The 12,539-nt window shown below is 32.9% G+C and overlaps 1 protein-coding gene across 1 annotated transcript; it reads right to left on the bottom strand.

Annotated features, from left to right (window-relative positions):
* Nucleotides 1-9,061: 9,061 nt before the first annotated feature.
* Nucleotides 9,062-9,502, bottom strand: LOC133322663 (uncharacterized). Its single transcript, XM_061531628.1, has one exon. The coding sequence runs from the start codon at nt 9,493-9,495 to the stop codon at nt 9,064-9,066; it is 432 nt and encodes a 143-aa protein (XP_061387612.1). The 5' UTR covers nt 9,496-9,502; the 3' UTR covers nt 9,062-9,063.
* Between the last annotated feature and the right edge of the window lie 3,037 nt (nt 9,503-12,539).

Raw genomic sequence — 12,539 nt, 5'->3', positions numbered from 1 at the left:
TATTATATCAAATCTCCAAACATATAGGGATATTCAAAATATTCAATCTCTAAATGTCAAACAAGTAACACACTACCATATTGCAAAAACATACATTTGTATCTCAACGAAAAAAGTGCTTAATTTGTTGTGTTTCTGTTAAATCCGACCCTGAAATTTATCCACCTCAGTTTTAAATAACGCAACCGCACTTCGGCGGCACGAGCAGTTCAAATGTCGTATGAAATTCATAAAGATACCTTATTTTTTCGTTTGCTTGTTGATCATGTATGACCATGTATACCAACCACTACTAGACAGTCATACCGACTGGCGGACGGACATACAATGTTCTAAATTGTCAATTGAAACTTATTATCTCAAAGCTAAATCTACATAAGACGACAACGGCGATGATGATTGTTGTTGTTGTTGTGTAAGTTTCTTCAACGTTACTACTGATGAATGGGGCATTGACGACGATATATATTTTTTTGAAGCTTCTAAATGAGAAACATGGTAAAAAATATACAACAGAAATTGTCGTTGTTCTGGGAGGGGATTTTCATTCCTATAGATACATACATATCTACATTCATAGTATATTTTTCTCTTACTTACTGATATTGTGTAATGATAATTGCTGGCTACTGATCTTCATTTAACGTCCACACATGTAATTACGTCCATTTAGTTGGAAAACCAATTTGCGGTCATATATATTTATTTTTTGTTGTTTTTGGTTTTTGTTATTTTTTATGAAGAAAACAAAAAACTTGTCTTATGAATGAAAATGAAAAAAAACTATTATTGTAATCAATTTGAATTTGAATACACCAACTGTCTTTCAAGACCATAAATCATCGATGCAACATTTATTGACCATTTACTGTGTTCTTATTTCGTTTATGCATTTTCAATACAGACCCCTAAGTCAATTGAATGTTAACCCTGTACAAAAAATTAAGCCTCAATAAATAAATATTTATTGGATATTAAAATGTGGAATGTGAATATTTATTGTAGAAGAAAAGCTGAGAATTGTTACAGTGACCACAACATTAATTAAGACAATTTCGTCGGATGACCCAGAATTGTAAACTCAACAGACGAAAATAATAAATTTCAAAATTTCCAAAATTATTCTATATTTTTTAAGGGATTTCAACAAGATCTAAAAGTGATATTTATACCCTACACAACTATGTTGTCAGGGTATTATAGCCTTGTGCAGCCCCAGGGGGATTGGGCCAAAGCATGCCTGTTTTGCTAAAGATCGGTCAATTCTTAGCGGATAAAATGGACCATGACTTTTGAGTGAAAAATTACAAAATTTGTATACTATAGCGTATATATTTACTTCTGAAGGACATAGACCCAAGAAGTATATACTATATATATTATAATATATACAAGAGATGTGGTTGACCTTTAAATTGATACCAATTATATTGTCGTATATACTCGGATGTGTAAACATTTCAGGTGTTTACGTATTCAGATATAAACCATTACCACCCTAGAGGGCGATAATATAGCGCTGATCGCCTTAAAATGTTCCAAGGACAGCGTCTATATGTTTCGGTCATGATCAGATAATAATTTTAGGATGGATCGAAAACTTATTTCTTTGTGTTTTTTTTCGATTCGATCTATAGGCTACAATTATAAGCCGAAGTAATTAGAAAGGTTGTACTGAATACTGGTAATATTCGGAAAATTGTGTCAGTGTAATGAAGAGGTGCTGTTGACCTCTAATCGGGCCAGAGGATGCAACAATCACTAAATATTACCAAGGATAGGAATAAAAATCCACAGAAAGATAGAGTTCTGTGGTAGTTGTGTAGGGTATCGTATGGTCGACCCCGTCCGACTATACTGCTCCGCTCACTGGTTTTAGATATATTTCCAAAATATTTTTAATACCCATTTTTTCAACGACCATTACAAGGCGAGGATTTTTTTAAAGAATATTTTTTCAACGACCATTACAAGGCGTGGATTTTTTAAAGAATATTTTTTTCAACGACCATTACAAGGCGTGGATTTTTTAAAGAATATTTTTTTCAACGACCATTACAAGGCGTGGATTTTTTAAAGAATATTTTTTTCAACGACCATTACAAGGCGTGGATTTTTTAAAGAATATTTTTTTCAACGACCATTACAAGGCGTGGATTTTTTAAAGAAGATTTTTTCAACGACCATTACAAGGCGTGGATTTTTTAAAGAAGATTTTTTCAACGACCATTACAAGGCGTGGATTTTTTAAAGAAGATTTTTTCAACGACCATTACAAGGCGTGGATTTTTTAAAGAAGATTTTTTCAACGACCATTACAAGGCGTGGATTTTTTAAAGAAGATTTTTTCAACGACCATTACAAGGCGTGGATTTTTTAAAGAAGATTTTTTCAACGACCATTACAAGGCGTGGATTTTTTAAAGAAGATTTTTTCAACGACCATTACAAGGCGTGGATTTTTTAAAGAAGATTTTTTCAACGACCATTACAAGGCGTGGATTTTTTAAAGAAGATTTTTTCAACGACCATTACAAGGCGTGGATTTTTTAAAGAAGATTTTTTCAACGACCATTACAAGGCGTGGATTTTTTAAAGAAGATTTTTTCAACGACCATTTCAAGGCGTGAATTTTTAAAGAAAATATATATTAAATATTAAAACTAGTTTTCGACTAATATCGCAGGATTAATTACTAATGTGATTTGTTTTAAATACCTAATAGTAGGCAAATTCACTAATGCATTAAACTGGTTTTCAAGTCATTTAAACACATCACCTGCAAAACCCCCAACTTTGTATTAATTTATTTGTTGAAAACGAAGCCCTGTCAATTCACCTCACATCTACAATTGACAACATTTAATTTTTGCTAATTAATAGAATTGACAACAAAACTAAGGTAATAAATTACTAAAAATCGACACAATCATTACTACTCCTCTAATCGCCAATGACATTCGTTGGTTAATTTATATCTGTCGATTTGTTGTATAGTTGTTCATGTTTGTTGTTGTTGCTGCTGTTTTTTTCTCTTTCTCTATATAGAATTGGTTTTAATTTCAAGTTCCACTTTTCAGATTGCGATTTTTTGATGTTGTTGTTTTCGCTTCTGTATTTGTCATTCATTTCATTTTATAGATATTTTTGTAAAGCTTCCCACAACAATCAGTTGACGGTTAAGTCGATCGTCATGCAACCAAACGAACGAACCAACAACCAACCAGTCAGCCACCGCACATCAAAATGTGTGTCAATCTAAATTCGATCATGTAAAACGATCTCAATTATTGATGTGTTATATACATATATGTGTGTGCACAAATGGATTTGTTGTAATTTTGCACACATATCGACGAACATAACTATTTATACATACGTAGATGTTATATATGAATGGAATGTGAAAACTATGTCAAATTGTTTCCGTATAGAAAAATTGAGATGTACCAACATTTTCAATAGAAAAATGAGGTAAGTTGAACTGACATAAGAAAAACGAAGCTCGGGCCCTAATAAAACCATATTATAAGCCCTCAGCTTGGGATTGAGCAAACTAAACTAACTTTAGTTAGGGGGTGAACAAAAATGTTGTTTAGAAAATTAAGCTCAGTTTGGGACGCTTATATATGGTCCTTGAGAAAATCTGTTTAACCAGTGAGCGGAGCAGTATAGTCGGACGGGGCCGACCATACGATACCCTACACAACTACCACGGAACTCTAACTTTCCGTGGATTTCTATTTTTAGCCTGGGCCATATTTCGTGATAGTTACACCCTCTTACCCTATTAGAAGTCAACAACACATCTTCCTTACACTGACATATTTTCCGAATATTACTAATATTCAGTAAAATCCTTCTAATTACATGTCTATATTCCCTTCTTATAATTTCAAAAAAGTAAATATTAGATTGGTCTATAACTGTGACCTGTATCGTGTTTACAAATTATAATGGACAGACGGACGGACACACATGTCTAGATCGACTCAGCTAGTCGAGATATGACGATCGGTATACTTAAAGGTGGGTCTAGGACCACTATCCACGCCTAAAATGGCCCCTCAAAAAATATATCTAAAAATCCACGTCTATAAATGATCCTTGGAAAAATATTTCTAAAGAAGTGAGCGGAGCAGTATAGTCGGATGGGGCCGGCCATATGATACCCTACACAACTACTACGGAATTCTAACTTTCTGCCGATTTTTATTCCGGGCCTGGACAATATTTCGCTCTTTTGTCCTATTAGAGGTCAACATCACCTCTTCCTTACACTGACATATTTTCCAAATATTGCTAATATTCAGTACGGTCCTTATAATGACTTGTCCATATTCCCTCCACCGTGGGTTGTGTTGTAATGTTCGGCTTATAATTTGTCTAATAGATCGACTCGAAAAAAAAAACAAAAATTAAGTTTTTGGTCCACTTCATTCCATCCATCTGATCTATGGCCACAACCCATCCTACATGCAACAATTTGTGAAGATTGGTCCATAACTGTAGCCTGTATCGTGTTTACAAATTATACTGGGCAGACGGGCGGACACACGTCTAGACTCAGCTAGCCGAGATATGACGATCGGTATACTTAAAGGTGGGTTCACGGCGTTACAAACTATTGGGGCTGCACAAAGCTACAAGAACCTGACAACATAGTTGCGTAGGGTATACACATTCAGGCCTTTTAATCGTCCTTGAAAAAATATTTCTAAAAAAATCAGGCCTTGTAATTGTCTTTGAAACAATATTTTTAAAAATCCATACCTATAGATGGTCCTTAAAAAATATTTCTGAATAATCCACGCCTATAGATGACCCCTAAAAATATTTTTTTTAAAATATTTCAAATAAATATTTACGCATTTGGTGGTCCTACTAAAAATATTGTTTAAAAAATCTAAGCCTTAGGTGGTCCTAGTAAAAATCTACCCCTATAGATAACCCTTGAAAAAATTCATTTCAAAAAATATTCTTGGTTCTGATTTTTCAACCGCCTCTCTTAGTCTACTGATCTTTTATAAATATTGGTATTCATATAAGCCACTGCCAACTTCTGTGCGTAAAATAGCATGACGCTTTTTTAACACTCCAATTCCCAGTGGCCTATTGATGGAGTACTGAGCCGCAATCAGTAACCAATCCGCAATGAACATATTGAGAGGCGTAATTCAATTCAGCTGCAAAAATCGCTTGCAATATCCACATTAAAAGCTACTGGCATATTTTTGCTGTGAGATTTTTCAAACCTTTTTTTCCAAAACCGACCGCATCGGATAAGAAATATGTATGCGAGCGAGCAAGCTGTTCGTTATTTCGTATAGATGAATGGCTATGAATGATATAAATTAAAATTGAATGTTTTGGCTGATGAGAATGTGTGACACAGTTTGTCGATCAGAGTAGTACATACAGACATATGTGCTTGTTTTATGTAATGTTGTTGTTTGGTTTTGTGGCAACGGTAATGACTTTTGAAAGTTGTTTTTGTGTGTGTGTTCATATGTCGATTGTAGGCTTTTTAATCACTGCGCAATGACGACTCTATGTCACTGTGTCACCTTTCATATGCTAATGTAATTTTTATCGAAATATAAAACATGTTTGAATCTCGCTGACATTCATGTGATTGGTCAAAGAGAATGAAGCTGTAATTATTTTGTGGGATTTGTGCAAACACATTATGAGATAATGAGAAATTCCCACGCAAAGGGATTTTTTAAATCAATTTGTCAATAACAAAAGACATAAATTGCTGTTTTGAAAGGTATATTGTGATTGTAATATTTCCTATTATGACCATTGGCGGAAGCTTTGAACAATAGGAGGCATAGCTATGATTGTATGATAATTGTTGTAAGATTTCCCATCGAGGTCGTATTAAAATGAAGAAGAACAAGTTATGATTTCCTCCGTGGGAAATTGAGCAAAACACATATAAGAAAAATAAAAGAAGAATTCATGGTTTAGAATATAATCTATAAGTTTTATAGATGGTTATTAATAAAATAATTTAAAAAATCGACGATGTTCTATGAAATTTTATTCAGCTTGGATGAAACGAAAATCTATAAAAATTCAAGGCCATGCGTTTATATGACCCTTTAAAAAATATTCTCTATCCACGCTTATACTACCTTAAAATTCTCTATCTAATCCACGACTTTATATTGCCCTTGAAAAAAACTCCACGCTTATAAATTGTCTTATAAAGTGCCTTTGAAAAAATATTCCTTAAAAAATCCACGCTTATAAATTGCCTTTGAAAAAATATTCCTTAAAAAATCCACGCTTATAAATTGCCTTTGAAAAAATATTCCTTAAAAAATCCACGCCTTGTAATGGTCGTTGAAAAGATATTCTTTAAAAAATCCACGCCTTGTAATGGTCGTTGAAAAAATATTCCTTAAAAAATCCACGCCTTGTAATGGTCGTTGAAAAAATATTCTTTAAAAAATCCACGCCTTGTAATGGTCGTTGAAAAAATATTCCTTAAAAAATCCACGCCTTGTAATGGTCGTTGAAAAAATATTCTTTAAAAAATCCACGCCTTGTAATGGTCGTTGAAAAAATATTCTTTAAAAAATCCACGCCTTGTAATGGTCATTGAATGGTCATTGAAAAAATATTCTTTAAAAAATCCACGCCTTGTAATGGTCATTGAATGGTCATTGAAAAAATATTCTTTAAAAAATCCACGCCTTGTAATGGTCATTGAAAAAATATTCTTTAAAAAATCCAAGCCTTGTAATGCTCATTGAAAAAATATTCTTTAAAAAATCCAAGCCTTGTAATGTTCATTGAAAAAATATTCTTTAAAAATTCCACGCCTTGTAATGGTCATTGAAAAAATATTCTTTGAAAAATCCACGCCTTGTAATGGTCATTGAAAAAATATTCTTTAAAAAATCCACGCCTTGTAATGGTCATTGAAAACATATTCTTTAAAAAATCCACGCCTTGTAATGGTCATTGAAAAAATATTCTTTAAAAAATCCACGCCTTGTAATGGTCATTGAAAAAATATTCTTTAAAAAATCCACGCCTTGTAATTGTCATTGGAAAAATATTCTTTAAAAAATCCACGCCTTGTAATGATCGTTGAAAAAAATATTCTTTAAAAAATCCACGCCTTGTAATGGCCGTTGAAAAAATATTCTTTAAAAAATCCACGCCTTGTAATGGTCGTTGAAAACATATTCTTTAAAAAATCCACGCCTTGTAATGGTCGTTGAAAACATATTCTTTAAAAAATCCACGCCTTGTAATGATCGTTGAAAAAATATTCTTTAAAAAATCCACGCCTTGTAATGGTCATTGAAAAAAAATATTCTTTAAAAAATCCACGCCTTGTAATGGTCGTTGAAAAAATATTCTTTAAAAAATCCACGCCTTGTAATGGTCGTTGAAAAAATATTCTTTAAAAAATCCACGCCTTGTAATGGTCATTGAAAAAATATTCTTTAAAAAATCAACGCCTTGAAATAGTCCTTGAAAAAAAAATATTCTTTAAAAAATCAACGCCTTGAAATAGTCCTTGAAAAAATATTCTTTAAAAAATCAACGCCTTGAAATAGTCCTTGAAAAAATATTCTTTAAAACATCCACGCCTTGTAATGGTCGTTGAAAAAATATTCTTTAAAAAATCCACGCCTTGTAATGGTCGTTGAAAAAATATTCTTTAAAAAATCCACGCCTTGTAATGGTCGTTGAAAAAATATTCTTTAAAAAATTCACGCCTTGTAATGGTCGTTGAAAAAATATTCTTTAAAAAATCCACGCCTTGTAATGGTCGTTGAAAAAATATTCTTTAAAAAATCCACGCCTTGTAATGGTCGTTGAAAAAGTATTCTTTAAAAAATCCACGCCTTGTAATGGTCGTTGAAAAAGTATTCTTTAAAAAATCCACGCCTTGTAATGGTCGTTGAAAAAATATTCTTTAAAAAATCCACGCCTTGTAATGGTTGTTGAAAAAGTATTCTTTAAAAAATCCACGCCTTGTAATGGTTGGTGAAAAAATATTCTTTAAAAAATCCACGCCTTGTAATGGTCGTTGAAAAAATATTCTTTAAAAAATCCACGCCTTGTAATGGTCGTTGAAAAAATATTCTTTAAAAAATCCACGCCTTGTAATGGTCGTTGAAAAAATATTCTTTAAGAAATCCACGCCTTGTAATAGTCGTTGAAAAAATATTCTTTAAGAAATCCACGCCTGAATATATGACCCTTGACTTTGTAGTAGTAAGCCCTGCCACAAGATAGGGTACCACAAGATAGTGTACACCGCCTCTTCTATTCTTTTTCTTCCACTGATTTTCTTAGGCCACAAAAAGGTCAAACAATGTGGAATTTTCAATTGATTATTATTTGTTTTTGGTATTCAATCCGATCTGAACAAAATCTTGCTGCCAATCAAATGAGTCAAACTGCAAATCGAAGAGCACAACGAATCTGAAGAGAAAGTGTAGATGAACATGAGTTTTATTGGAGTTGCCAACTTGTTTTCAAGTTGAATAAAATGTGCTCGACTCTCTTGCTCTCTTCTACTCCAGGCTTAAAAATGTTGACATGTTTAAGACCATGATGAAGGAAGAGGGCAAGGGAGGAATAAAAGAAGACAAAGAAAATATGACAAAATAGCAAATAATAATAAAAGCAAACACACCAAAAAAAAAAAATTCCACCTTCAAGTGAATAAAAATAAATAAAAAATAAAATAAAACAATTGTAAGTATTTTTGATCTTTTGTTAAAAAAATATTTTTTTTTATTTTCTTTAAATATATATAGAATTTATTTTAACAATATAGAGTCATTGTTTATTACTAAAGTCTGGAACTTATAAACAATACATGATAAAAAGTCAAGCTATTCGAGAAATGTAAACCCTAAAGAAATAATTGTCGTTGTTTAAGAAAGAAATGCTTGTAAGAGGGAAGTTTTTTTTGGAGTTTGTTACCCTTTTGTCCCAAAATCCAGAAAACAGAAACTGGTCTCCAAAACAGCATTAATGGAATTACATTGTGATGTAAGCAGCGGGGCTACCGCCTAAAATATTTCTAGAAGAGATTTTTCAGCCACAATCCAAGCACCGCTACCACTACACTCAACACTGAGAGCAGAGGTTGTTGATACACACCAGCGGCAGTGTTACACCCATCTGTACTGCAGGTATAAATACACGATCTGTATTCCATGCGATCACCTTTGTTGCGTACATAGTCACAATAGTTGCCCAAATCTTTGGAAGAACAAAAACGTTTCGCCCCAATACCTCCCTCGAAACGGCCAACATGTTTTATACAGAATTTGGCACCATGGACATTGGAACAATTTTGTGGCTGGATATCGGGTTCATCGAAACGTTCAAAAAACTCGCCACACTGGAAGGGATTATTGGTATCCGAACCGTCACACACATAACAATCGATGGCCAAAACCGAACTTAACACGGCACACACAATTGCACTTTGTAATAAAAGTTTCCACATATTCCCGCGGTTCTTCTTTTCGAAATTTCCTGGATTCTTTCTTTCCTTGCTTTTTTAGTCAAGGTAGGGTTACAAAAACAAAAATCACTTTACTGGGTGTTGTTTTGTTGTTATTACAAAACTTGCTTACTGACTGTCTGTCCCTCTGAACGTTTGACAAACCAAAGCAAAACACTCAAATGTCAATTGTATACTGACGTTTCTCCATTATCTGTTCGTTTATTCGCTCCTCATTGTTGGGTGTTTTGCCTTGGTATTTCTATGGCATCACATATGGCCGTCTTTAGTCGTTTGGGGGTAACAACTGAGCCTCTCTTTTTCTCAACTTCTCTCGGAATTACGACTCTTGAGTTTTTCTCTTTTAAAACTCTCTTTTTAAAGCGCGTCTTAAGGTTTGTTTTGGTTATTTGGTATTTTTACTTGCTGCTTCGTCTATCTACCCATCCACATAAGAACCCTTAAACGTGTTCAGCCAGATTTTCTTTATGGCCATTATTGTTGTTTCCCGGGGCAACAACATTGCAACGTCATCAATTTTCTTCTATGGCCTGTTGCGTAGTTACCAATTGGCCTTTTAGTTTTGGTTTGTATTACGACGTTGTTATTGTTGTTGTTTGGGTACCTTTTTCTGGCTGAACAATTAAATCCATCCAGTGTTGCTGCCGCTGTTGTAAAGATACATACGAACTGTAATGGTTGTGTTAACTGCGTCATTTATGATGATGCCCTTTGGCCTGAAAGAAAAGGGGTTTTTAGATGTGTTGAGGGAAGCTGTACTTTGGTAAAACTATTTATGGCGCCATACCTTTTTGTGTATTTGGTTTCTGATGCTCTGAACTTATTAGAACTACATTCAAGTAATTCTATATATTTCATGTATGCTCTAAGAATGCTTCAAAGCCAAATACTGGTAGCTTTGGGTGTTAATTAATGCATGTCTAAGGCGACACAAATAGTTTTAGTTACATTATATGTTCGCCAACAGATGGTGTAAGCAACGAGTCTCATTTTTTCTCTACTTTTTGAAAAAAATTAAATTTAAAACAAGTAAAAACGATGTTAAGTTGAGGTCGTTAGTTTTCTTCAGAGCTCTATCTTAAACATTGCAATCTCTATCATGATTTCAACAGACGTACAGACAGACACGCATAATTCGACACGGAATTTTATTCTGATTTAGAATATATATAATTTGTGTATATTTCGTGTGTAAATGTGTTGCAATGTAATGTAATTTCTTTCATATATATTTATGTAATTTTTTCATATATATTTATTACAAAAAAAGTTATTATACATTTTCGTAAAGTACCACGGGTGGGGCACCTTTGAACATGCCCATTAAATTCGAGTAAAAGGCGTAGTTTTTAACTTTTGGCTTCGATTTCTCAAAATTTCAAATGGGATAATAAGACTACAAATTTAACTATATTTTTCACCATATTAATTTTTGTTTTTATGTCATTTTATGTTTTAATAAATTTTGATCTGAATTTTTTAATTTTCGAACATTTTTGATATATTTGAATATGTTTGAATAAAATACATATATATTTGAACATAAACACTGTAAAAAACCAAGCCGTTCAAAAATGTAAAGCCTTGTTCAAAGGTAGTTTTCAACACTTTGACTTCCTCCCTTAAAACAGCAATAAAATATTTATATCAAGCTTAAAGTATGTCATATGTATATTCATTGTACCTATTAGTTAACATTTATAAGAAACCAAAAATTATAAAATAAAAAATTTTATGCGGCTTGAAAGAAAAAAAATGTTCACAAGTGCCCCCCCTCTCCCCTATTGTTGGCGATTAAAATATTGGAATATCACTAAGAGGGATGTCGGAAGAATATAATGTCCCCAGAAGTTCAATATCCTATTTAGGATAGTTGCATTAAATCTCTGAATTGAAAATTGTTCTATGTTTACCGACAAAATTCGGGTCACACAAAGGGTTAAATTGCTTCGCATTCGAATTGTATTGTAAAAAATCTAAAGAATAATTTAAAGAGTTCGCCGATTATTTAAAAAAAAAAAATGTACTGTATCTCCCGAATGCAAGGATGTAGCGAGGTTGATACCCTATTTAGAATCGTTGCATTAACCCTTTATGGCCCAATGTTGCCCACAGGCAACAACATGTTTTAGAGCTTATATTTAATATGTAGCTTGTAGAAATGTACTCTTTACACTTCATACGTCAAGACCTGATTATGGACGACACAAATCAAAAGAAAAATCTAAAAAATGTTGCTAATATTAATTTGTGTATACAGTCCAAATTATTTAAATCGCTTCGTATTCCAAATTTACGAATTCTGCCATCAGAATTATTGTTGATTCTTGTAAAACAGAATATAGTGAATATTTTAAAATTATTTTATAGTCAAATTTTCATTTGGTTTCCTTGATATTGGGCTTTTATTTTTCAGAAAGAATGTACCGTATTTGCCGAATGCAAGGATGTAGTGATGTCAAATTTTGTCCATATCCTATCTAGGATAGTTGCATTAAATCTGTGAACAGAAAATTGTTTATGATTACGGAAAAGAATTCGGGGCTCAAAGGTTAAATTGCTTCGCATTCGAATTGTATTGTAAAAAATCTAAAGAATAATTTAAAGAGATCGTCGATACGGAATTTGCTTTTATTGATATTGGACTTTTATTTTTTCATAAAAATGCACAGTATCTCCCGAGTGCGACGTTGATACCCTATTTATAATAGTTGCATTAAGGGGACCCCCACCCCCGGCTTCAATTAATTTTGTATTTTGATTTAATTCGAATCTACACTAATTCAAGAATGTCCCTACAAAATTTCAAGTGAAAATCTCATCAACTCTTGAAAATATAGCCGATTTATTGTGCTAACATCAAGTGACGGCAAGAGGGCTTCTCAAACTTTAAACCCATTTTTCTCCAAACAGGGTTTTTGCGAATAGCGGGCACAATAACTCAGTAACTAATAATCCGATAGATTCCAAATTTTGGGACGTTTCTCTCTCGTGAGTGTATAGCTATCGTATGAACTAGGATAAAT

Source organism: Musca vetustissima, unplaced genomic scaffold, assembly GCF_032173495.1.
Source record: "Musca vetustissima isolate MV318-11 ecotype Yass unplaced genomic scaffold, APGP_CSIRO_Mvet_v1 utg34209, whole genome shotgun sequence".
NCBI classification, from domain to species: domain Eukaryota; kingdom Metazoa; phylum Arthropoda; class Insecta; order Diptera; family Muscidae; genus Musca; species Musca vetustissima.
Note: the sequence above shows the minus strand (reverse complement) of the source record. Positions and strands in the feature narration are given on the sequence as shown.